Below are 26,524 nucleotides of genomic sequence, written 5' to 3'. Positions count from 1 at the left end.
CGGGGCCAAGGCGGCCCGCGCCGCGCCGCGCGCGCCCCACGCCGAGCCGGGCTCCATCGGCGAGCACGAGCGCGCCATCGACTTCAGCCCGTACCTGGAGCCGCCGCCGCCCGACGCCTTCGCCGCCGCCGCGCCCGCCGGCCGCGCACTCTACGGCGCCAAGGCCGGCAAGAAGGCGGCGGCCGACTACGGCTACGTGAGCCTGGGCCGCCCCGGCGCCGCAAAGGCCGCGCCGCCCCCCGCCTGCTTCCCGCCGCCGCCACCGCCACCGCCGCCGCCCGCGGAGCTCAAGGCCGAGCCGGGATTCGAACCCGCGGACTGCAAGCGCAAGGACGACGCGCCCGCCATGGCGGCCGGCTTCCCGTTCGCGCTGCGCGCCTACCTGGGGTACCAGGCGGCGCCGAGTGGCAGCAGCGGCAGCCTGTCCACGTCGTCGTCGTCCAGCCCACCCGGCACGCCGAGCCCGGCCGACGCCAAGCCGCCGCCCGCCGCTTGCTTCCCGGGGCCCGCGGCCGCCGCGCCCGCCAAGCCCAAGGCCAAGAAGGCGGTGGACAAGCACAGCGACGAGTACAAGATCCGGCGCGAGCGCAACAACATTGCCGTGCGCAAGAGCCGCGACAAGGCCAAGATGCGCAACCTGGAGACGCAGCACAAGGTGCTGGAGCTCACGGCGGAGAACGAGCGGCTGCAGAAGAAGGTGGAGCAGCTGTCGCGCGAGCTCAGCACGCTGCGGAACTTGTTCAAGCAGCTGCCCGAGCCGCTGCTGGCCTCGGCCGGACACTGCTAGCGCGGGGTGCAGCGGGTGCAGCGGGAGGGACGCACCCCTTGCACCGGGCTGCCTGCACCGGGATGTCTGCACCGGGATGCACCCCCAGAACCCCCTGCACCGGCCCCACCGCCGGGTTGATGCAACGCAGGGCCTGCGTGGACGCGGGGACTGACGCAACACGCGTGCAACTGAACTGTCAGCCGGCCGCCGAGTCACCGCTTCGAGATGTTGATGTTTTTGGTTTTTCGGTTTTTTTTTTGTCTTATTATTTTTTTGTATTATATAAAAAATCTATTTCTATGAGAAAAGAGGCGTATGTATATTTTGGGAACCTTTCCGTTTCGAGCATTAAAGTGAAGACACTTTTAATAAACTTTTTTTGGAGAATGTTTAAAAGCCTTTTGGGGGCGGTAGTTGGCTTTTGATTTTTTTTTTCTTCTTCCCTCCAGACTGGATTGCTGAGAGATTTTGTTTTTTTTTGTGTGTTTCTGGTGTGTAGGGGGTCTGCCGTTATTTTGGGGTTGTGTGTGGTGGTGGGTGGGGGTGTCGCAGCTGGGATTTCTCTCCTCTGATTCTCTCGTGGCAGATGGGGTGCTAGCCCACCCCCACCCTCAGGAGCAGAGTACTGGGTCAGGCTTTCGGGGTGACTCAGCACCCATGGGTGCCGGGATCGGGCTAGAAGCCCTGTTTGGGAGGGGGCCAGCCTCTTGGGGTAGGTCCCAAGTGTCAGACTTATGTTTGGAGGAGCCGGAAGTCTATGTTTGGGGACCAGGCCGGCTGTGATTTCGTAGGAGGGGCTGTGAGTCTTGGCCCTGTCAGCCCCAGTCAGGGTAGATTCTTTTGGTAAGTGCTTTGTAGAAAGTACTTCGTGTTCAGTCTACAGAGGGGAGCCTGCGTGGGTGTGTGGGCGAGTCTGTGTGTCCTTGTGTAGTTGGATGAGAGTTGGGCCAGGTGGAGGGTGGTGGGGAAGGGCCCAACCTCCTCTCTAGCCACTGCCCTCTCTGCCCCAAATGGGATTTGGAGGCCCAGCCTCACCTGCTGGCTCAAGGTGGCTGTGCTGGGACTTGAACTCAGGACCAGCACGCTGATTTCCTGGGGGCAGTACTTACTGCACCCTGCACAGTGGGACGGCATTAGTGAAAGTGAGTGTCAGTAGAGTAGTGGATTCGCAGTGTCCCTTGGTGCCTGGCACACCAGAGGTATTATATAAAATGCTTGTTCTTATTAGTTTTGATGGGAGGCTCCTGGCATTTGGCTGTGTAGTGTGCTGGAGCGCCTGCCCGGGGCTAGTGTCTGGCAAGCTCCGGGCCTGCCACATCTCCTTCAGGCCTCATGGGAGGTGGGCACCGCTGTGACATGGGGTTTGTTACTGTGGGCAGCTCATGGCTGTCAGGTTCCTATGGTCACCCTGCCCTGAGGAATTCTGGGTAAGGGATAGCATAGAGGGGCTTGCCAAGGACTTTGCCTGGGGTCTTGGGAGTAGCTGCTGGCACTGTAACCTGAGAGTTGGGGGTGCTTTCCCTCCTTTTCTATGTGGGAACCTGGTATGTGGGACAGAGATACCTGGTATCCCACTGTCAAAGGACTGACGACTGTGGCTTGCTCCACCTCCTTAATGCTCAGGTGGCAGGTGGCTTGTGCAGACTCTCAGACCTATGTCCCCAGGTTAGGTCTCCTTGAGGCCTGAGCAGATGGACAGACACCTGGCCAGGTAGGCCCTGGAGCCCAGGTCAGTCCAGCCCCAAGCCCGGTGTCTTGGTAGCCTCTGTCAACACTGACAGCAGGTCAGCTCTACTGCCAGGATTTACCACTCCAAAGTCAAGCCTGGGCTGAACCTGGGAGGTGGGAGAGGCTGCATATTTCCAGGGATGCCAATCTTAATGTACCTGTGCAGGTGGGCTGGCCTTGTACCCATTTCTCAGCATAAGTAACTTGGGGCCATTGAAATTCAGGGTGGAATGGGGCTCTACCTGCTTTCTGTGCCTTCAGGGAGTTTGAGGCTGAAGTTGGTTTGTAGTCCTTTCCTCCTTCCCAAATCCTTGGCTCCTCACAGGGTTCCTATCCTGACCCCAGGTTCAGGTCCCTAATTCCAGAGTAGAGTGACTCACACAGTTTGGAAGCAGAGGGAAGGGGTTCTGGACCCAAGCCTGTCAGATGACTCGGGCTGGGCAAGGCAGTGGGTGGGTGGAAGGCTTTGTGTGGCCCAACACCGTGCATGGGAGACATTGATGGGGTGACACTTACCCCACAGATCAGATCTGCAGGCTGTTAGGGCTCAGGGCTGACAGGGAGGAGGGAGCAGGTGGACCAAAGCCTGGAGACAGGGCGGGGAGCTGGGGAGCCCAGGACAGCTGGAAGGGTAACCATGAAGCTGCTGCTCTCCAGGACCCAGGCACCAGTGGGCTGCCAGATCCTTCTCCCTGCCAGAGAAGGTCAGCCATGTTACCCACAGCCCCATTTCCGCTGTGGATTTCACCATGGAGGCTCACCGGGAGGTGGGGAGCCCAAAGCTTGCCTATGCTTCTCTGATCAGGACAGGAAAGTTGACAGAATGGGACAGTCCCATTTCACTGTCCAGTGCAACCACCACCAATGACCTACTGACTTTCCCTAGGAGAAAAAGGAGTCAGATTAGAGGGCTGGAGGTGGTGGGTGCTGGGCCTGCGTGGAGACTGCTCGCTACTGTCATTGGCTCACCAGCCTAACTGGAGGCTGCAGCTTCTGTTACTGGAATTTTTCTTCCTAGCAAAGAAGCTCAGAGAAGGAAGTGACTTGTCTAAGATCACACAGCTAGGGAGGACAGGAGTTGGCGCAGGAATGGGAGAGGGAACTGCTCCTTCCAACACCTAAGGAACCCCTCCTGTCCCCCATACACACATCTCCTGTTCAGACTTGTTTGGTTGTTAGCTCTTTGATGTTTGTTTATTTGCCGTTACTTTTCATTTATGTGACAAGCATTTATTGAGCACCAGCTGTGTATCAGCTCTTTGACTAGTATTGATAGTGATCAAGATGAACACTTAAATATTCAGTCACTGGAACAGAGTAATGACAGGTGGGGTCAAGGACTCTGAAAGAAGTGGGGCAGGGAGGTCTCTGAGGGCCTCTGGGCCGGCTGAGGCTGAGTGGGGAGTCTAGGACACTAGCCTCTGAGCTGTGGGCTTCCGTCATTTGTCCTCAGACCCTAGTAAGCCAGGTGCTGGTCCTGTCCCCTTCCCATGGGGACAGCAAAGCTGGATCAATGTTTCAAGCTTCCAAGTGGCTAAGGAAAGATTTCACTTCTGGCCTTGGTGGGATTCCAAAGGCTCTTTACCTGCCCTCTATGACTCCCCATCCCATTCTTGCTGACCTGTAAGGATCCCAGTGGTGTCCCGATGGCCACCTCTCCTGAAGGGAGTTGATGGTGACATTGGCTGTGGGTGCGATCTGGGCAATGGAGGTCCCTGGGCTGAACAAAGCAGGTGGGCCAGGAGCTGGTGACTAAGCCCTTCCTGGGTCCTCAGAGCCCACACTCAGGAGCCGACTCTGACAGTGTGTGGGGATCCAAGGCTCTCAAAGAGCAATTAGGCTTTCATAGTTTTAAAAATCCAAGATTATGGGGTAATTTGAAGGCACAGGATTTGAACAGGATGGAAACCAAGCTGGAAGCGGTGGTAAGTAACAGGAACCCCGCTGAGTTTAAATTAATGGAAAGTGTGTGTTAGCCAGGGAATACCAGCAAGCGCCCATACCAATACCAGTATATCAGTGTTGATAGAGCTGCGTTTGAACCTAGGTCTGTTGGTGCCCCAAACAGTGGGAGGTTCAGCCCCTCCCCCCACTGTTGGCCTAGCCTCACCATGGGGCAGAGAATGGGTGCTCACAGCTCTAGATCCTCTGAGACTAAGAGGTGGTGGGCTGGAACCTGGGTGGCTCTGAGCTTTGACCTTTGCTGGCCTCTGCAAAAGACTAGGCCACTCTGGGCCTGGCCTTCTCTTGTGAACAGCGTCCATCCACACAACCAGCATCAAGCTAGCACCGTCCGGGCCCAAGACGGGAACTGACAAAATATGTGGTAAAGTCTGCTGTGGTAACACAGGCCTGTCATCCCAGCACTCGGAGGTGGAGGTAGGAGGATCAGGAGTTCAAGGTCATCCTTACTTACATAGTTCCAGACCAGCATGGGCTATACAAGACCCTGCTGCTGACTACCCCCACCCCCAGCAACAGCAATTTGGTACTCAGATGGCTATAAAAGCCTGGCAAAAATAAGGGACATGGGACATGGTCGAAGGTGCTTGGGGAGGGGCCTCTCGGGGGTGTCCCAGGCAGAAGGATCAGCATGTGCAAAGGCCCCGAGGCAGTCTGGAGGGAGGTAGCGAGGGCTGGACCTGGAAGAGGAGGACAGAGGGTGATGGGTCGTTTCTGTGGGGCCTCTCAGGCCAGGGTGAGGCCAACAGAGGTTGTTTTGAGGATGATTGAGTGGGTGTCCCTGCCAGGTCCTGGCATCCAAAAAGTCCTTGATAAGTCTGTTGACGAATGAAACAGGCCCCTCGGCTATGGGGATGAGGCAAAGTGCAGTGGGTGAAAGAGAAAAAGAGGCTGCCTGCCCTGTGTAGGCAAGCTGAGGGATTCAAGATTGTGACCCAGGGCCTAGAGCCATATGAGCCATGTGCCAGGCAGGAAGAGGGGCTGAGCAGGCCAGGAGGGGCTGGAGGAGTAAAGGCCAGGAGCCAAGAGAGCCAGAGTTCTCTGGGGAGCCATGACTGTGGGACAGAGGGCAGCCACCTCGTGGGGAGACAGGCAAGCTACAGAGGGAGGCCAGGCCTCCTGTGGCCTCAGGATTGGGGGGCAGGCAAGAGGCTGGACCTCCAAGGGATGTTTTCTTTTTGATGTGTAGATAGTGTGGGCTATCAATAAAATCAAAAGCATCCAATTCCAACACCCAGAAACAAACCTGTTAACTCCTGCTGTGTGGCCTAGGTATGTTATTTCACTTCTCTGTGCCTCCCATTCCTTGATTAAGTGGGTTAATCACAGAACTGGTGTCTTAAGGATGTAATGAGTTAGTTCACACAGGTATCTAGAACAGTCTTGGCACAAGGCACATGTTAGCCCCTGCCCTCTGTAGCCATTCAGACTGTACAGTGAGGCTGAATCCACCTAGTCAGTCAGTGGGTTCAACTTCTGACGGTCCAGTGAGGCTGAACTCACTTTTTCCTGGCCGTGTGATTTGGGCAAGCGAACACAACACACCTCTTCCCCAACCTCCTTTTCCCTGGCTTTAACAAGAAGATAGCATTCCTTAGAGTGTTCTGTGAAGATTTGACAGGTTAGTTCATGCAGAGACCTCTGGATATGGCATTTCTTAACTTCTAGAATTTTCTTCTGTGGATACTTCCCCCACTCTCATTGTAGTCACTGTTGCCGATTATATTCACACCCCCTTTCTCCTTTAGCAAAGGGGGCTCTCTGTTGTTGGGGACAGCTGCCTTACCAAGATAGGTTCTTTCATTCTCCCCAAACCCCATCCTCTACTGAATCTCTTGCAGCTAGGAGTGACCAGTGGGTGGAAGTTGTGGGAAGGGCTTCAGGGAAAGCCTTTGTAGGAGTTGACTCAGCTGTGGGGAGATTCTCTTGCTTTCCTTTTCGGCTGTACCAAAGCCCTCACTTCTTCCTGCGCTCTGCCTGGAACTCAGTCTTGATGGCCAGAGCTGCAGGAGCCATCTTGAACCCAGAGGTAACTACAGGAATGCAGAAACCACATACTTCATGCATGGTGGTGAATCCAGAAGACAAAAGGCATTTGAGTCCTGATCACAGCCAGCCTTACTGTTACGTGTTTACATGGAGAAGAAATCTCTATTCACTGAGATCTTTGTCATTTGGTTTCCTGTTACTGGCGGCTGAATTTATTTCTAATACATTTGCCAAAATGGAATCAAGCTGACTGGGTCTCTTTGTCCCCTGTGTTTCTTAGTGGTGGCCCAGAGCTTCCTTATTGGGATGTTCAACTGATACTGTAGTTCTGTCCTGGAAAAAGAATATCTGTGGACTGGAGAGATGGCTCAGTGGTTAAGAACACTGACTGCTTTTGCAGGGACCTGGGTTCAATTCCCAGCACTCACATGGCTGCTACGAACCGTCCTTAACTCCAGTTCCGGGGAATCTGAAGCCCCCTTCTGACCTCCGTGGCATTACACGACATGAGTGCACTCACATACATGCAGGCAATACACTCATACACATAAAATAGAAATAATAAATAAATACTTTAAAAATCTGTTAGATGGAGTGGAGGGTTTTGTTAATTTGTTTTGATTATAGAAGTCATGTGCAAAGGCATCTGGCCGTGAAATACCCCTGCCTGCCTTCTGGTGTCTCTAGGTGCCTGGAGTTTCTGAGTGCTTCAGGTCAGGCTTGTTCCAGGCCCTTAGAAAGGGTAGAAACTTCTCAGCCAGCTGTGCTGGGCTCCAAAGCCTACACTTCTACCCTGCGTGTCAAACAGAGAGGCCCAGGTCCTGTTGTGGTGCAGAGCATACTGGCAGCTGTGTAGGGACCAGACTCTACCCTGAATGACCTCTCTGCCCCACGCCCCAGCCGCCAGCACCTGCTCCCTGGAGACGCTGGCCTGCCAGGGATGGAAGGTACTTTAGCCAGCAGCCAGGGCCAGGCTGAGGCGTGTTAGGAGGCCAGGGAGCTGGCCGGGTGAGCTTTTATTTTTATAGCTGTCACCAGATCTCTGGCCCAAGCCTGCAGATCTGGCAGGGACAGAGGTGGCCAGGATAGAGGAAGAGGAAGACTCCTCAGAGGCTTGGTGGCCAGAGTCAGGGCTGTGGAGGAGAGAGCACTGGTGCGGGTCAGGGCTGAGCCCTGACTGCTCTTCCCCAGGGGGACAGATGACTGATGAATGGGGCCAGCATGTCCTGCCTTCATCCCTGAACCCAAGGGCAGGCCACCCCGTTGTCATTCATCTTCCCAAGAACTGCAGTGTGTCTGGCTTGGGTCCCCCTTTTCCTTCTCTGTGGCCGCCTTTTCTGGCCATGTGACTATCCCCTGCTGTGTGGCCCTCTTCCTTAGCGTAAGGTCTATACCTATGAACGCCCACACCTAGCCCTAGCTCCCAAGGGCCAGGTCAAAACTTCTAACACCTAAGAGCCCATCTACACCTAGGCTATTAGTGCCTGGACTTTGTTGTTGTTGAGACAAATTTCATGGGCTGTAGGGTGGCCTTGAACTTTTGATCCTCCTGTCTCTACTTCCTGAGTGCTGAGATTATGGTGTACTACGCCTGATTTATGCGTGTTGGGAATTGAGCCCGGGGCTTTGTGCGTGCTAGGTGAGCACTCTAGCCGCTGAGCTGCCTTCCCGGCTGCAGCACCCTGTCTTCGAGCAGCTTGCCCTGGCTCATCTGTTTCTGTGGATGGTTTACGGGAATCACAGAGGATAGGCCTGTGTCCTTTCTTTGCTACGTTCCCCCATTGGCCCTGTGGCTCGCTTGTCCTTTTTACTACGGAGCAGCAGCAGGTCACTCGTTTTATAGCTTGGGAACATGTGAGTTCAGTTGTTGGCTCTTTAGAAGTGGCTGAGGTAGGCCCTGTCAGGACAGGCCCTTCGGTGAACCCAAGTGTGGATTTGGGGGTTTCAGTCTTGCAGGGAGCTCCTTGGGAACCATAGGAAATGTTGGATTTACTTGAATTCCTGCTCCTGGTAATGTTAGCTTTCCCTGGTCTTGTGTTTTTCTTTTTCTTTTCCCTCTTTCTTTTTTTGCTGTTTATGTTTCTTAAAAAACAAAACAAAACACTTTTCACTTTGGAAAAAGATCTAAGATTGACAGGAAAATGTCAAACTCCAAACTTCTTCTGAACTGAGAATAAATCACTTAGCTGTCATCAACCCTTGATTTTTCCCTTTTATTTTTATTTATTTTTGTAACCCTGGCTGGCCCAGAACTCACTATGTAGACCAGGCTGGCCTTGATTTCTCAGAGATCTGCCTACCTCTGTCTCCCCAGTGCTGGGACTAAAGGTGTGCGCCATCACGCTCTCATCGTTTTGGTTTTTGAGACAGGATCTTGTAGCTTAGGCTGGCTTTGATTTCACTGTGTAGCTGAGGAGGACCTGAACCCCTGAGCCTCTGCGTCTACCTCCCCAGTGCTGGAGTTACAGATGTGAGCCACAACATGAGATTTTTGTTGTTGCTGCCAGGGTCTTTCTGTGTAGTAGCCCAGGCTGGGTTCAGACCCGAGATCCTTGGAAATTCCAGACATGCCATTACTACCTGTCCTAACCCTTAACGTTCCTGTCATGTAATTTCTGCACAAGCCTCGGCAATTACAATATAACCATCAAAATAGAGCAATTTCCAGAAAATGCTGCCTCCAACCTTGGGGACCCATCCATGTTCATGGCCACTCTTGGAAGCAGTGCTGTGGGGCCTCACTGTCCCTCAAACTCGGCCACTCTGCCTCACCTGATTCTCTCCTCCTTGGCACTAGGGAAGGTTCCAGAAAGCTAGCTTTCAGCATGTTCCTCCTGGTGCCCTGCAATGTGACTCAGGCCCCATGTCTTCTCCAGATCCAGACAGGATGAACTGCTCTTTTCTTTGTCCTGTGATGTCACACGCTGGTCACCCGATCAGGGCTTTGCTTTCGGTTTCAGTTTGGGGTTTTTTGAGACAGGTCTTGCGCTGTAGCCCTGACCGGCCTCATACTGCAGGGACTCTCCAGCTTCTGTCTCCCCAACTCTGGGATTACAGGCCGCCACCAACTGGGTTCCTGAGACTGAGTCACATCTGTGATGTCTTTTCCCTTTTGCAGTTAATGGTATTTGAGGGGAGGCCTTTGAAACAATGTAGGTATCTTGGATGGTTTCCAGCTCTCAGTCATTTATTTTTTAAAAAGCAATTTATTACATTTTGGTGTCTGTGTGTGTGTGTGTGTGTGTGTGTGTGTGTGTGTGTGTGTGTGTGGTGTATGAGTAAATCAGAAAACAACTTGTGGGAGTTGGTTTTCTTTTTCTACCATGTAGAGCCTTGGGACTGAACTCAGACTTGGTGGCAAGTACCTTTACCTGCTGAGCTGTCTGACTGGCCAATACTTACTTAAAAAAATTATTTATAGTCGCATATAGTGGCACATGCCTTTAATCCCAACATTCGGGAGCCAGAGGCAGGTGGATCTCTGTGAGTTTGAGGCCAGCCTGGTCTCCATATCGAATCCAGGACAGCTGGGGCTACAGGGAGACCCTGTCTCAAAAAGACAAAAATAAATTAATTAATAAATAAAATAAAAACTGTTTTGTCTTTTTGAGACAGGGTCTCCTTGTAGCCCCAGCTGTCCTGCAACTCACTATGTAGACCAGTCAGGCCTCAAACTCACAAAGATCCGCCTGCCTCTGCCTCCCAAGTGCTGGGATTAAAGTTGTGCGCCACCATGCCCAGTGCTATTTTTTAGTTCTTTAAAATACAGGTTCTCACTCTTAGCTGGCCTGGAACTCACTGAGTAGGCCAAACTGGCTTTGATCGCATAAATAACCTGCCTCCTGAGTGCTGGGATTAAAGATGTGTACCACCATGCCTGGTTCCACCTTATTTCTTGAGACTAGATTCTCATTGAACCTGGAGGTTTCAGAGTAAGCTAGGCTAGCTTGGAGTCCCAGGGATCCTCCTGTCTCTACCTCCTAGCATTGGGGTTACAGTCATACCTGGCTTTTCGGTGGGTGCTGGGGCTCTGAACTCAGGTTCTTGTGTTTGTGTGGCAAACACTTTACCCACTGAGCCATCTCCTCTGTTCCTTATTTATTTTTAACTGTAGAGTCCTTGTTTCTATGTTATTTGAGGGGGTTGTATCATCATCAACATCATTATCATCTTTATTGATTTATATGCTAAAATTGGCCAGAATTCTGGACCCTGGTACCTCTGCCTGTGAGCCCTTTCCTCTCAGTGCCCCAGAGGTTGTGGCTCCTCAGACCCTTGTCAAGCCTTTGAAGGCTCAAGAACCAACAGTCTTGGGCCCACACTTCAATCTGCATAACATGACAGACACATTGGAGGTCATAACTGGCCCTTTTCACTGTGGCCAGTGGATAGAAAGCCGGAGACACAGATGGCCAGGCCCCAGTCACTGCCGCTGCCTTGAATTGGTGTGGGTCAGGACTCTGTAGCCTCAGCACTGATGGTGTTTGATACAGGGTCACCTCTGTCCTATGCATCAGAGTGTGTAGTGCCATCCATGTCTCTATCCCCTGAGCTCCACTAACTTCTCCCTCTAGTGGGGTCTTGAATGCCCTGTGATCCTCCTGCCTCAGCCTCCTGAGTGCTGAGATTACAGGAGTAGGTCACTATGCTCAGTATTTTTGTTGTTTTGAGACAGACTCTCCCCATGTACCCCAGGTTAGCCTGTTTTACTATCTCCCTGCCTTAAACACTCAAATGCTGGGATTACAGGCATGCACCACCACACCAGGCTAATTGTCAAAGCTGTGACAGATTGTCCGCAGATGCCGCTGACTGTCCCTTGGAGGCCAAACTGTTTTTGGTTGAAAATCTCTGGTGTGGAGGGAAGTTGAGTGTCCATTGGTGGTACCTGGGAAGTGTCCATCTTCACTGGCCTCTGTCCCTGTCACTCAGGAGGTGAGGCTGAGCCAGCCCTGGCCTGCCTGCAGCCTGGTGGAGTGAGAATTCCAACTGCCTCAAATTGATGCTGCTCTCTGTACTGGGTAGAAGTTCTGGGATGCAGGCTGAGGGCTGGGCACAGGAGGCAGGTCTGGGCCAAGGAGGCTTGGAGTTGCAGGGAGAGAAGATTGCAAAAGCAGGCCTCAGGCTGTCCCATTTAACCCTTGGAATCTCTCTGTGGGGTGGGATGCTTCACTGCTCTCGTTTTCCAGCTAGGGGACGAGTCACAGGTGTGTGCCAACTGACAGGATACCCAAGAACCCAGTGTTGCTCCTACCATAGCTGTGCTCTGACCCCCAGGGAATTCGGGGCGAGCTTGAAGTGAGGAGCAGGGCTGTGAGGAGCAGCAGCTGGCCTGGCATCCTCCAATGTGCCAAGAGCGTGAGAGTCGGGGACCCTGAGGAATGAACCCCAAAACAAAACTGGAGGGACATACGTCCCTCTGTGGGGACAAAGACCTGTATGGGGGAAACTGTAATGTTTACTTGAACTCAATGTTAGTACTGTGTGTGTGCGCGCCCACATGTGCATGAAGGTCAGGAGACAGAGGATGGGGAGCTCAGGGGTAAAGTGGCCTCATGTATTTACAACTCACTCTCAAATTAATTCAACCAAAAGAAAAAAAATGTAGATAGAAGGGAAGTGATAAGCTGGGTCCAGCAGCACCCACCAGGAATCCCGGGAAGGAGGGTAGAGAGTTCCAGACCAGTTTGAACTAATACAAAACAAAACAAACAACAACAACGCAAAAGGAAACTGAAGAGGTAAGAAGACTGTGGTGCGAGGGAGCACAGTCCCTGCAGCTAGACCCGTAGTGGCCTCAACAAAAGCCCAAACCGTGGTGCCTTCCAATTAGTGCTGCAGACAGCTGCGGTCCATCCACAAGTGAAATGTTACTCAGTGAAACCACCGCCCAGCTGCTGCTGATCCTCATACGCTGCTGATGAATCTTGAAGGTGTTTGCTGAATGAAGGGAGCCAGACTCAAAGGGCTACTTTGTGACTCCTCCCACAGAAAGTTCAAGGGCAGGTCTGAGGGGTCACTCTGGCAGGTTCTCTGTTGGCAGTGGAGTTACTGCCCAGACAGCGGTAGCAGGAAACCTTCTAGGCTTCTGAGAAATTTCTAGTTCTTACCCCAGAAGGTGGTCCTCTGGGTATATCAAAATCTACATGTAGAATATACATAAGGGGCTGGGACATGGCTTAATTTGCCTAGTAGGCACGATGCCCCGAGTTCTACGTGCCTATAATCCCAGCACTCAGGGAAGGAAGCAGGATAATCAGAGGTTGAAGACCATCTTCAACTACATAATGAGTTTGAGCCAAACTTGGGCTACATGGAGACCCTGTCTTGAGAAACAAAAACCAAGAAGAAAGCATAACGTAAATGTCACTGAGTCATGTGCTTGAGACCTACTCCCTCTACGCACTGTGCCGCATGGGTTAAGCATTAAAGTAAGGACAAGAGGCACAGGCTGAACAGGGGTTGTTGAATAGTGAGGTAGGAATGGGTTAAAGGGGATTAAAGAAGGAAAAACAGGGATCTGTGAGGGTGGTCAGGATTCCAGGTGAATGTGGGTGCCTTTTGACACCTAAGATTCAGAGAAAAACTGAATACCATCTAGGAGTTCAGAGATGGGGAGTACATAGCTTGAGGTCACACAGAGGGTAGGTGGCAGGACCTGATTGAACTCAGTTTGCACTCCCTCCCTGTTTCTCTGTCCTGGACTCACCAGCTGGGGTGGCCTCTGGGAGGCTCCCCAGGGCCCAGTGGGGATGGCAAAAGTGGAGCCTGGCAAACACGGTTCAGCCCAAGTTCGGAGTGGGGTCTGTGGGGCACAGGCCGCCAGCAGGGCATCCCTCTGGGCCTGGGGCAGAGCTAGCCTCTACCTGCCTCCTGCTGCCTTTGCCTTCCTTCCTGAGCCTGAGCGTGGGCTCTGGAGCCTCAGGGATTGGGTGCAAATCCAGACCCATCTGGTTGGGCAACCTGGGTCTTGGGCCTGGTATCCAACCCCAGATCTTGATTTATTAGTTTTGAGATGACAGCACGGGGGAGTCAGATGAAAGTGGGGCTCGCTCCAGCAATTGCTACAGAGGGAAGGGGGCCTCAGACCCCAACCTGCCAGAACAGGAGGATGGAATGGAAGGTTCTGGAAAAGGAGTCTCCTGACTGCCTGGGGTCACAGAGGACACTTATTGAACACTGAGTTGTTTGTAAATGTTCTCTGTAAGCTAAGGGGGCCAGGGTGGGCTTCCTTGGGGTACACACTGTGTTCTACAGGGTTCAGCTGTCTAGGGTGATGGCCCAGGTCCAGAATTCCAACACTTGGGAGGCAGAGGCAGGAGGATCATGAATTCAAGTGAGACTGGACTATAGAATGAGACCTTGACTCAAAAACAAAATAGGTGTCAGGTGTGGTGGTGCAGGCCTTTAATCCCAGCACTCAGGAGGCAGAAGTAGTGTATTTCTGTGAGATCAAGGCCAGTCTGGTCTACATAGAAAATTCTAAGCCAGCTGAGGTACAGGGAGATCCTGTCTCAAAAAACTAAACCAAACCAAAACCAAAACCAAAACAAACAAAAATACAGGGCTGGTGAAATGACTCAGCAGGTAAAGGCACTTGCCACCAAACCTATTGACTTGAGTTTCAATCCCTGGGACCCACATGATGGAAGGAGAAAGCCAAATCCCGGAAGTTATCCTCTGACACCATATGTGTGGTGGCACCCATGAACACACACGTACACATTCACAATAAATAAATAACTGTAATTAAGAAACAACAACAGTAAAAACAAAACACCAAAAACAGGAAAAAGAGGAGGGGTTGGCTGTGTATATTCATGGCCTGTTGCCACCATATTGAAATTCTTAGTGGTTCTAGAAGGTTCTGCTTTCCACATGACTGGCCTGCACGGGGCTGTGTGCCTGTCAGGTCACCTGCATCATCTCTTTTGAGGTTCAGGAACATGTTGAGGGCAGCTGTCCCTGTCCCTCACCTTTGCTGACCTGTGTCCTCCCCTGGGAAGTTTGCTGGGGGGCAGGGGTTAACCTTGGGCTTTGCCCTCACAGTGAGAAACTTGGGTAAAGAGAAATTGGCAAGGTGGACTGTTGAGAGTGTGGCAGGCTCTTCATGCAAAGTGCCAATTCCCACCTGGCCTCTTTTATGTGCCTGTTCAACATTTGTGTGTGAGTGTGTGTGTGTGTGTGTGTGTGTGTGTGTGTGTGTGTGTGTATGCACGGGCATGTGAAGCCAGTGAACAATCTTGGGTGTCCTTTCTCAGGCACTGTCCACCTTTCTTTTTGAGACAGGGTCTCTTATTAGCTTGGAACTTGCCAAGTAGGCTTGGCTGTTTGGCTAGCAAGCCCTAGGGATCTATTTGTCCTACCTCCCTGGTGCTGGGATTACAAGTGTGTACAACCATGCCCAGCTTTTTTACATGGGTTTTGGGAATTGAATTTAGGTACCCATGCTTGCATGGTAAGAACTTTATCAACTGAGCCCTCTCCCCAACGCCCCCGTTGTTTTTATTATTATTATTATTTGTGATGCTGGGGATTGAACCTAGGTACTTGCACATGCTCGGCAAATGCTCTTCCACCAGCTGGCCTGGAACTCTATGCACGTAGACATGGCTGGCCTCAATCTCACAGAGAGCTGCCTCTTTCTAACTGCGGAGTGCAGAGATTAAAGTTGTGTGCCACCACACCCAGCTCCTGTTTTGTTTTTTTGAGGCAGGGTCTCATGCTACAGCCCTGTCTCACCTTGAACTCATGATCCTCCTGCCTCTGCCTCCTGAGTGCAGGGATTCCAGACTTGTGCTACAGCCCCAGGCAGCTGGGCCCTGTAAAACACAGGGTGTACCCCCAGGAAGCCCACCCTGGTCCCCTTGGTCATCATGCCTGACTCATTTCTACTGACAGTGTCTCACTAGGTTTCAGAGGCTGGTTTTGACCTTGCTTTCTAGTCAAGGCAAGGCTTGAACGTGCAATCCTCTTGTCTCAGCATCCTGAGCAGCTGGGATCACAGGTCTGTGCCATCAAGCCTGGCTGTACTTCCTAATTTTATTTATTTGTTAAAAAATTTTTTTGAGGCAGGGTCTCCCTGTAGCCCCAGCTGTCCTGGAATGCACTATGTAGACCAGGCTGGCCTTGAACTCACAGAGATCTGCCTGCCTCTGCCTTCCAAGTGCTGGGATTAAAGGTGTGTGCCACCATGCCTGGCTATTTATTAAATATTTTGTTTATTATTTTTATTTTATGTGTGTGTATTGCCTGCATGTGTAAGTGCACCTGTGTTGTGCAATGCCCGTGGAGGTCAGAAGAGGGTGTCAGACCCCCTGGAACTGGTGTTACAGACAGTTCTTAGCTGCCATGTGGGTGCTAAGTCTTCTGCAAGAACATTCAGTGTTCTTAATCGCTGAGCCATCTCTCCAGCCCCCTACTTGTTTATTTATTTTCTTGTTTTCTTGACATGGTTTCATTCTGTTGTCTAGGCTGGCCTTGTCTTAAAGCAATCCTCCTGCCTCAGCCTTTCTGCGTTCTTCCTATTAATCACAGATGAGACTGATTTTACACCACATGTAAATGCTCTCAAAGACATTTCCCATGAGGCCAAGGCTGATGATGAATGACCTGGCTTGGCTGACCCTTCCCCATGTGTGTCTTTTTTCTCTGCTAGCCTTTTGACCACATGATCTCTTAGTATAGAGACATTTTCCCAGCAGAGTGCACACAGCCCTGTATGCAGAGCGCAGGCCTGTATGTAGACCTTGAATTCTCTGGCCGGTGTTGACAACCACTCCCTTGACTTCTGGTGGGCAGCTGGCCTGTGGGTCACTGGCTTTTGTGGTAAGCATCTTTGACTTGGCAAAACTTTGGGGTTTGTTGGTGGTGCTTGGTGCCTCTTTGTCTACAGCATCATGGGACTTCACGTAAAGCCCCTGGTTTAGCTGGTCGTTGGTGGACACTGGGTCATGCCCAGGGTTTGGCTGTTGGACTGCCACATACATTTTTGAAATTCTCGAGTGCCTTTCATGGGCACCAGCTCTGGCGTCTGCAGGTTTGTACCTGGGCAGCTTGGCCAGACATGGTTCTTTAGCGTTACATGCCTGTGGACAGAACTGGGGTTGCAAAAGGCATCCGGGAACCCCGGCAGCCAGCCTGCTTGGCCCAAGAAACCCCAAGTGTTCTCTCACCTACGTGTCATTGTGACTTTTGTGTTTCCCAAGGTGCCTTCTTAACACCTTGGTGGTCTCCTGCAAGCACTGTCAGTCACCATAACTCATTCCTGGGTCCCTTGATGTCAGTCTTGCCTGTGAGTGGGGACCCCAGGATGTAACATGCTGGGCTTCAGTGAGTAGCCGGCTGGTGAGTAAACTAAAGCAAGTAAAAGGGAAACACACCCCAAACATTTGTCCCCTCAAAGCCCACTGAGTTCTGGTTCACTATGGGCCACCAGAGGTGGGCTTCGATCAGCTAGAATTTCTCTCTCTCACTCTCGCCCTTGCTCTGTCCCTCCTTCTCTCCCTCTCTCCCTCTCTCCCTCCCTCCCTCTCTCCCTCCCTCCTCAATCTTTAGTTATGGCTGGCCTGAAACTCATTATGTGGTCAGGCTTGCCTCAAACTGTAAATACACCTGCCTCAGCCTCCCAGGTGCTTGGATTGCAAGTGCGTACCATCGTGCTCTGTTTTGAACTGGGCTTGGTGCATATTAGGCAAGTGCTCTACCAGAGGAGCCACATGCCCAGCCTCATTACTGTGTCTCCTATGTTCCCAGAACAGCAAGGAGTGTGGGAGAGGTCTGTCACTCGTGAGGAGAAAGGGCCGGTGTGGTGTAAGGGTGTGAAGGGTGGGGTTCTAAGCGAAGTAGGGTGTGCTTCTGACTGCTCTCTCTGGGTGGGGGTCACAGGGTGGGCAGTGTGGGCCAGAGGGAGGAGGACATAAGTGGGAAGATCTTGGCCCCCAGCAGACACTCCAAAAGCAGAGGGTCTGTGGCAGCCGGTGGAGGGACTTGTTGGGTTTCCTAGTGGAAACCAGGGGGAGGTCTGGACTCCCTGAACGAGGGCTCCATGCCCAGGTGAACCAGGCAGGGAGATGCTCCTCCTGGATGATGGGCTGGTGAGTAGGATGGAGCTGGCAGGTGGCCAGGGAGATGGTTCCAATGGGAGGCAGGTCCTGGCTGGCCTCCTGGAAGGGGCAGGAGGTGGAGCAGACCCCTTGGGGGCTCCCAGCATCCCTCATCCAGGAGCTCAGGAGCTGATTCCTGGCTGGGTGGTCCTGTTGCTGGGGCTTCTACCCTGGCCCTTTGTCTGTTTCCCCATTGATTTCCAGATTTGTTGCTGCTTTTTAAAAAAAATTATTTGTATTTATTTATTTTATGTGTATGCATGTATTGCATGCATGCATGCAAGCACACCCACATCGTGCAATGGCTGAGGAGAACTGAAGAGGGCATTGGGTCCCCTGAAACTGGAGTGGGTGCTGGGATTCAAACCTGGGTCCTCTGCAAGAACAGCCAGTGCTCTTAACTGCTGAGCCATCTCTCCAGCCCCATTAAAAATGTATTTTATTTATTTTATTGCTGCTTCTATTGCCTCTTTTTCCCACTTTCCTCCAACTTTCCAAGAACCTCAGCACATGACCGGGGGCAAGGGGACTTCAGGAGACCTGGGGCTCCGGCCACCTGCACCCTAAGGAATCCTGCCAGCTGGGAACCTAGTCTGAGACCCAGCCCAATGGTCCCATCCTCCTCCCACAACTGTCCCTTCCCTCCCACTGGTCACTGCTGGGCTCCTCCAGTTTGGGGGCTTCTGCTCTGAGGTGGCTGGAGCAGGCCCAGAAACCAGCAAGGTCACCTGTGGGTCTGAGCGGCCATTGGTTAGTCTTGATGCCTCGTCCCAGGCTCCTCAGTCCTACAGTTCAGCAGCCTTGGGGTTATAGGGATGTGCATGTGCATGTGGATATGCCTGCCCACACATGTGTACACCCATGTGCATGTGCATACACATGCATGTGTGCATGCACACACACTCACAGGCACATGCATGCACATGCATTCATACATGTGTATGTGTGTGTAGTATGGCACCCGTGTACAGGGCCATGAGGAATTACTGAGAGTTTCTGCACTAGAGAAGTGTTGTTGGCAGGGATGTTGTGTTGAGGAGAGCTGCTGGAGGCTGGCAGGCTGCTGGTGCCCTGGAGACAGAGCCTTCTGGCCAGACCAGCTCTCTAGGATCTTGAAGAGCCTGTGCAAGGTCAGACAGAGTGGATTGTTTCTCCACCTGTGTGAAAAGCAGGTGATGCGTGGATGGTTCTGGAAGAACTCCCAGGACAGGAGGCCCAGTAGCCTCTGGGGAAGGAAGCTGGGGGCTGAGGCCGGATGGGGGCCTCTCTGAAGTCCTGCCTGAAGCCTGGGGTCAAATCCTGCCTGTAATAAGCTGTGTGGTCCTAAGCCAGTGGCGTGCTCTCTCTGAGCTTACCTCTCAAACCCTGCATAAATGGGGTCCTCTGGGGCGGCCCAGCCTGGCCATTCCTGCTCCATTGTAGGATCTCAGGAGGCCGTGGGTTGGGTCTTACCTTCTTGTGGCCCTGCAAGCCCAGGGTGGTGTGTCCCTGGCTGGGTGGCTAGAGCTGAGCTAGAAGACGCTGGTCAGGCCTAGCCTTATCCATGGCCTGGAGGATGCTGGGTAGAAGATAGACGTCTATCCCTACTTTGTGCCTCTGGGGACTGGCCAGAAGACATCTACTGAGATCTAGGAGACAAGGGGCCTAGGGGACTGGGGGATAGAGACAGAGGGACAGGGAGAAAGACAGACCCGATGAGTTGGGGTGCAGATAAGTGTTGAGGGGATAGCATCTGGGCTGTGCATGGGGAAGGTAGGATGGACCGGTTCAGGGTGGGTGCACACAACAGGGAGGGTGTGGGCACCACACACCTACCAGGAGTGGAAGAGGCACCCAGGCTGGAGCTGCAGTGTCACCACATGGCCCTCCAGCATCCACCACTCCCTTCCTGCCCCTACAGGTCTCTTTGGGATGTGGCTGCCTCTCCAGGGGGCCCCTCCAGAGGGGATCTGGGAAGGCCTGAAGTGAAACTGAGCTAATTAGGGCTCAGCACTGAGATAATCACAGTCTGGAATGTTCTCTATGAAGTCCAGGTGGTGTGGATGGGCCCATTAGGCCATTGACTCCTAGATCATGAGTGTCAGGGCGGCAGGGTATACTCCCTTCCTAATGCCTTCTGCGGCTCCCCACGGCCTCAAACTGAAGCCCAAGCCTCTGGCCGCTGCCTGATCCTGCCTCCTGTACTGGTCTCCCTTCCTGGCCTCTCTGGGCTGTTGCTCTTGCCTTTTTCTTTTTCAGTTTTTGGGACTGGGTCTTGCTATGTAGCTATGTCTGGCCTTGTACTAACTTTTAGCCCAGCAGGCCTCGGACTCATGGCACTCTCCCGTGTGCCGTTACAGGCCTGTACCATCATACCTGTCTTGGTTCACTGCTGTTTTGTGAACTGTCCCACGGCAGGACGTTTGCACAGGCTGTGTCCCCTTCTGAGTCCTCCTACCACCTCCCAGAGCTTCTCCTGCATATCCCCTAACTTCAGCTCAGTCCCTCAGCAGGGACATAGAGAGGTCCAGTCTCTTTGCATCATTGCTAGTTTTTTTTTTTTTTTTGGATTCGGTTTTTTTTACCCCAGGCTGCCCTTGTTTTGAGGTCCAGTCTCTTTGCATCATTGCTAGTTTTTTTTTTTTTTTGGACTAGGTCTTGTGTAGCCCAGGCTGGCCTTGATTTCACTGTGTAGTCAAGGATAACCTTGAACTCCTGATCCTCCTGTCCCCATCTCTGGAGTGATGGAATCAGAGGTGTGCACCATTGTGCCTGGCTGCCAGCTCTTTTTTTTTCCCCCATTTTCTTTGATTTTCTCAATTTTTGAGACAGGGTCTCATATAACCCAGATTGTGCTTGAACTTCCTCCTGCCTCAACCTCCTGGTTAGCTGGGATTGGAATTGTCTACCACCAGCCTCAGCTATAGCCTGAGCTTTACAAATGACCAGGGGCCCACTAGGGCAAGGGTGAGCGGGGCTTGGGCCTTTCTGACCCATCATGCCTCCGTTGCCTCCATTCCCTCTGTGTGAACCAACCACAAGCAGAGTTTCTGGGGGTTGTGGCTCAGGTGGTAGCCACTGCATAAACCAGGGTGGTGGTGCATGCCTGTGATTCCTGCAGTAGGTGGAGGCTGGAGAATCAGGAGTTCAAGGTCATATGGTTACATATTGGGTTCTAGGCCAGCCTGGGCTATATGAGACCTTGTCTCAAAAAAAAAGTTTCTGTTTCTCAGGGTTGTGCTAGTGGGATGTTCTCTAGGCTTCTGGGCAGCCATCTAAAGTCTCCTCACCCAGCTGTCTCCACCCTGGGTCCTCTGCCACAGTACAGAGCAGGTCTGAGTGAATCACTGGATGAGTCCGCCAGCCTCCAGCTGCTCTCTTGCTCCCAGCCCTTGGTCTATTTTCCATGTGCTCTAGATAGTCTGACGAACATGAGCTAGAACATGGTCATTACCCTCTGTTTCAGAGCCCCCATGGCTCCCACAGCCTTCAGAATAGAGTAACCTTACAACCTGCAGATCAGGGTGCCCCTGTGCCTTGGTTTTTCCAGCTACTGGAGTCCTCCTGCCTCAGGGCCTTTGTATCTGCTGCCTCTACTCCTAGCTGGGGTCTCAGACCAGGAGACCCTCCTATAGTGGGTCCACCCCACTGCTTTCTCTGGACCCCAGTTCATCTTTCAGCTGCTGCCTAGGCTGCATACTGTGGGTCCCAGATGGAGTCTGTAGTGTAGACCTGTCTCGGTGAACAGGAGCCACCTCACCTGGGAGGACGCAGCCCGGCAGTGAGGAAGTGAGAGGCCAGGCGCTTGCTCTCTTCCCTCCAGATGCGATGAGCAGTTCCCATAGCAGAGTTCGGAAGGATCCCCGAGCCCGAGGCCTGGGCAGCAGCTGAAGCCCTAGCCTGCGCCCTCTCCCAGCTTCTACCTGAAGCTGGCCCTCAGTGAACTGCGCTCACCCTCACCCCAGCCCTGTCTCAGGCTCTGCTTCTGGTTGGAGAGTTGTGCCCACAGGGAGCCTTTCTAATTCCACCCTTGCGGCCTCTTTATGGCCCCTTTCCCCCACTGGCTCAGAAGATTACTTCGTTGAACTTTGTCCCCCACCCCAGAATGCAAGGCAGGGATCCTGTTGACTACATTCCTGGTGTGTTCCCAGTGTGTGTCGCCGGGCTTGGCACACAGTGCATGTTCAATCAACGTTTGCTGAATGGCTGAATAAATAGTTAGGTGAGTTGGGAGTTGGGGGCTGGGCATCAGCAGGACCACTGGTTCTTCCCATCTCATGGATCTGTCATCTACACCCGGCCCAGCTCCTCATGATGCCATGATGGCTGACAGAGCTCCTGCCATCTTTTCCATATGCAGCCAAGGCTAAGGCAGGAAGAGACTCTCACATGCCCACTCATGAATGAAGAAACCCTTGGCCTCCTGGCAGAATTGTCCACTGCACTGGCCACCAGTGCGCTCCATATCCAGACTTGACTTATCACTGCCAGGTGACGAGAGTCATATTTGGCTTAGGTCAATCACTGTGGGTGTCCACATTCATCCACTGAGGGATCTAGCTGGCCCCATATTGGAGGCCCCCAACCAGGGTCATTCCCAGTGTCCCTAGGTCTGAGGAGTCCTTGCTAGTCCTGTGTCCCTGGGGAGCCCTTGGTGTTGAGTGTAAGAAGGGAGGGGAAGAGTGCCAGGGGTGTTGAACAGATTCCTGGCCAAACTCCTTCACTTGGTAAATATTTAGAAAGCCAGGAATGGAGAGGAGGCGGCCCAAGGAGGAGGCGTGCACAGGGCCCAGAGAGACATGGGGGAGAGACAGAGACAGAGAGAGGCGGCCAGATGTGGGGGCAAGGGAGGAGAAAGGCAGAGAGAGGCGGGGGAGAGAGTCAGAGACCCTACCCAGGGGGCTCACCCTGTCCCCGTCTCTCTCCCTCTCTGGCACTTCACCAGGTTGTCCTGAGGCCCTGCACACTGGAGTGACCACAGGCTCTGTGACATCTATCACTTGTACATGACCTTGTACAGTGGGAAACAGGCAGGACTGTGAGCTCAGAGAACAGGAGTTTGGTGCCTAGGTCATAGCAGATCTTAAGGGACAGACCTGGCTAGGCAGCATATTGGTTATGTGTCCTGCAGGTTGGGTGAGGCTGGGGAGAGTCTGGAGTACCAACCACAGCTCTGGGTGCACACTGACTGACCATGGCTGCTGGGCCTGTGTGCTCCCCAGGTGTGAAAGCGTTGGCCCCATGGAGGAAGGCCACTTGACTTCTGCTGTCATTTCTATTTTACAGAGGCAGAAACAGCTTTAGAAACCCCAGTGGTCTCCTAGGAGTAGAGCAGGCTTAGGGTGGGATGGCTGGGAGACTTGGGCATTGATATCTTTTTTCCAAGTCTCTGGCTTGCCTGAGTCTGTGTTTGTTTGTTTGTTGTTTTTGAGACAGAGTCCCTCAGACTTATGCTGTGCTGGGGATGGGACCCAGGGCTTTATGTATGCTAGGCCAGCACTTTACCAACTCTTTACCCACCTGTGAAATGGCATGATAACATTTTCAGGCTGACATACAGATTAAATGAGATGATCCACATCTGGAGCTCAGCACAGGGCCAAGAATGCAGTAAGTGCTCAATACATCTTAACTGGGGCTTGGACACTGGTCTTTGTTTGTTTGTTTTTGAGACAGATTCTTGCTATGTAGCCCTGGCTATCCTGAAACACTATGTAGACCAGACTGGCCCAGAACTCACAGAGATCCATCTGCCTCTGCCTCCTGAGTGCTGGCACTAAAGGTATGCACCCAGCCCTTTTGTTTTTTAATTTTAATTTATGTGCATTTGTGTGTGTGTGTGTGTGTGTGTGTGTGTGTGTGTGTGTGTGTGCACGCGCGCATGCGCATGCATGCTGCCATGTGTGTTCAAGTGCCTGTGGAGGCCCAAAGAGGGAGTCTGGATCCCCTGGAGCTGGAGTTAGAGGCATTTGTGGCCCCCATCATGGGTGCTGGGAATCAAACTCAGGTCCTTTTGAAGAATGGCAAATGCTCTTAAGCTCTGAGCCATCTCCCCCACTCCTGAGACACTGGTCTTCTAATAATTTTTAAATGACTCCTTTAATCACTCCCCTTTGTCCCAGAAGGGACTTGAGGGCCAGAGGGGAGGTGGCTTGCCTAAGGTCACTGTCCAAGAGCAGAGGCTGAGATTTGAAGGCTTTATGCTACCCATGATGGGTCTGCCCCTGGACGGCTGCTCAGAACTTTGGTCTCCATGGGTTGATAGACACCCTTGACTTGGCCCGACGTCCCTCTGGCCTGGCATTAGGTATAGTCAGTCACTGGGCTAGTTGCGAAACCCCTTTCTCTCCCTCCTGTTGATAAAGGGTCTGTTGCAAGAGCCTGAAACCATGAAGTATGTGTCACCTGCTGCCGGTCCACTGCCCCTTTCCTGCCCAGAGGCCTGGGTGGGACCGGTTCCTTACTCTCCCTCCAGGCGGCTAGGTGGGTTTGCAGGGGGATTTGGGGGAGCGGGACAGGCCAGGCCGAGTACCTGTCCTCCACCACCCACCACCCTTGGGGAAGGGTGGCTCTATCTTGCCAGGTGTCCAGACCAGACTCAGGTAGCCTTGAGTCAGCTCTTCCTTTGCATCTGCTAACTGGGTGGGAAACCCTGTCATACTACCTTTAAATTCATCCTGAGCCTAACCAGGCTTCCCCCTGCCCCCCTGATGGACTCAAGTCCCCACCTTGTCTTCCACCCAGTGCACTAATCTTCTGAGGTCTCTGTCTCTACTTCATTCCCTTTCCACACGCAGTCAAAGGACCTCTCCTCTAGGCAGAAGCTTCCTAGCCTCCCTGACCCAAAGCCTTTTCAAGGCCTTGCCTGTCTGCCTCCCCACCCCAACTTCTGACTCCTTCACTGCTCTGTCTCCCTTTGTTCCAGCCACCCTGGCTCTGTGCTTCTCCAACACACTGGGTTGATGACTCTCAGGGTCTTTGTACCTGCTACTCCTGCTGCCCAGAATGCTGTGCCCCAGCTTGTCTCCACTGCTGGCCTCCATTCTTTCCATTCTCATCTTAATGTACTCCTCCTCCAGGAAGCCTGCCCTGGCTCCCTCAATGTCACCTTCACCATCACCTGTTCTTCTGTCTTTCCTTATAGTTACCATCATTTTTATGTATTTAATGTCTGTCTCCCTACTGGAAATGTTTCTATGTTTTGTTCACAGGGCTCTACAGCATTGCACAAACATTGGCTGGATCAGAGACAGTGGGAGCAGGGTGTGGGGTGGAGTGTGGCAGCTGTTAATGACCCCATCTTCAGCTTCTCTGGCTGATGGCTTTAGAGTGAGGTCAGGACAGATATCACTGTCTTTCAGATTCAGCTGGTCATGCCACAGGCCTCCCCAAGGTCCCCCCTGAACTGTCCCCTCACTTCCCGCACCCTGGCTCCATTCATTTCTGTATTACTTTTGGCCTCTGCCTTCACCAGACCCTGAGCCGAGGACCAGACTGGGCTGCCTGGGTCCAGCACAGGACCTGACACCTTGTGTGTGTGGCATCAATGATAGTGGACAAACCTACGTGGACACTCCATGAGCAGGCCAGTCCCCATGAGGTGCTGTGCCCAGGCCCACAAAGTCAGGGTCAGGGGGAGAAGGAAGGAGGCTGTGCGTACCATCACCCCTAATGACACGGTATTATAATGGGCTCACAAAGCGCCCTAATCTGATATTCTGTGTGTGCTTTTTACAACAGATACAATCAGAGCCACAGTTAGCTAAGTCACTCTCCACCTATCTGCACGCTCCACCAAGATCATTATCAGCCTCCTTAATTAAGCGCCCAGTAAAGGGCGGCCCATAGCCCAGCTCCAGAGAGTCCTGCCTGGCCAATCTTCCCTAAGCCAGGATAATAGCTACCCCCATACCACGCCACAGTACCTGCCCCATCCCAGCCTATCCCAAGTTCCAAGGCCTGCGGAGTAAAGCATGCCACCCATCCAGGACTCTGGCGGGTAGCCCTGGGCCAGGTCAGCCTGGAGATGTGTTGGGTCTGGGGTGTGTGGCTTTTGCTCAGAGTTTATATGCCTTGCCCACGCTGAAAGTCACGCCAGAGTCTGGCTTCCTGGGAGCAGTGGGAAGATGAGGGACTCGGGGCTGGTGTGCCCACTTAGGCAGATTGGGTCACCTGTTGTCAGTTTGTTTGACCTTGCCTGCCTGAACCTGCAGGTACTATGTTCCTAGACCCTGCTCTGAGGGTGTAGAGATCAAGGACCCATTTGCAAGACCAACCAGGAGGAGATAACTGACTTAACTGACACTGCATAGGGACCTGGGGACTCAAGTCACAGACATTCCACACGTCTTTAGCTCATACCCCTACACAGGTGCTCGGGGCAGAGGGACCTGGCAGGCACACAGTCAGACTAGCATCTGTATAATTGTGTGATAGTATTTTTCCGTGACTGGTTCTTTCAGATTCTTCAAGGTAGCAGAAGCTACCAAGAGATTGGAAGCCACCATCTTGGGAGGACGCTCACTGATCTCACGGTAAGATAGGCCTCAATGTGCAACCTCAGTCTGTTAAGGAAGAAGGTGGTGGGTGGTGGATGGAGGTGGGGGAGGGGGCAGAGACCAGTGGAGAAGGCTCAGTGTCATATGCCACAATGCAGGGAATCCAGTGGTCCAGATACTGAAAAGCCCAAGTTGCCCTCTTGTTAGTCAAGGAGGAAGGTTGTCTCTGCCCTCCCAACTCCACAGCGCCTCCACTGGCCTGGAGAAAGAATTGCAGCCTAGAATCTCCTGCAGGCCCTCAGCCATGGACCCTGTGTGGGGTCACTCTGACCCCAGCCGTCCAGTGTGGACCAGCTAGCCTTCCAGGAGCCACATCTGAAGAGCATCCAGCTCCCCACTGAGCGTGAATAACAGTCTCAGCCATCATGTGCTTTTGCTAAAAATAAACTTGACATACTTTTACATTGGGAAACAATGTGGATTCCAAACATTCT

At 52.8% G+C, this 26,524-nt stretch overlaps 1 protein-coding gene and 1 long non-coding RNA gene across 3 annotated transcripts; both read left to right on the top strand.

The window, feature by feature from the left end:
* Position 1: 1 nt before the first annotated feature.
* Cebpb (CCAAT enhancer binding protein beta) lies at positions 2–1,171 on the top strand (the record flags this gene model as incomplete). The annotated part of the gene is made up of 1 exon (XM_008835175.3): positions 2–1,171. A coding segment is annotated over one exon (786 nt), but the record flags the coding sequence as incomplete, so codon positions are not given.
* A 103-nt stretch (positions 1,172–1,274) lies between these two features.
* LOC115070686 lies at positions 1,275–26,524 on the top strand. 2 transcript variants are annotated; one of them, XR_003849838.1, is made up of 3 exons: positions 1,275–1,612; positions 25,995–26,066; positions 26,325–26,524. It is a non-coding gene; the product is annotated as an uncharacterized LOC115070686 (long non-coding RNA). The 2 variants fall into 2 exon arrangements; XR_003849840.1 differs by having other exon boundaries at positions 26,189–26,524.

The sequence above is a fragment of the Nannospalax galili genome, unplaced genomic scaffold (genome assembly GCF_000622305.1).
Source record: "Nannospalax galili isolate Female #2095 unplaced genomic scaffold, S.galili_v1.0 scaffold596, whole genome shotgun sequence".
Taxonomy (NCBI): Eukaryota; Metazoa; Chordata; class Mammalia; order Rodentia; family Spalacidae; genus Nannospalax; species Nannospalax galili.
This window is presented reverse-complemented; position numbering and strand designations above follow the sequence as displayed.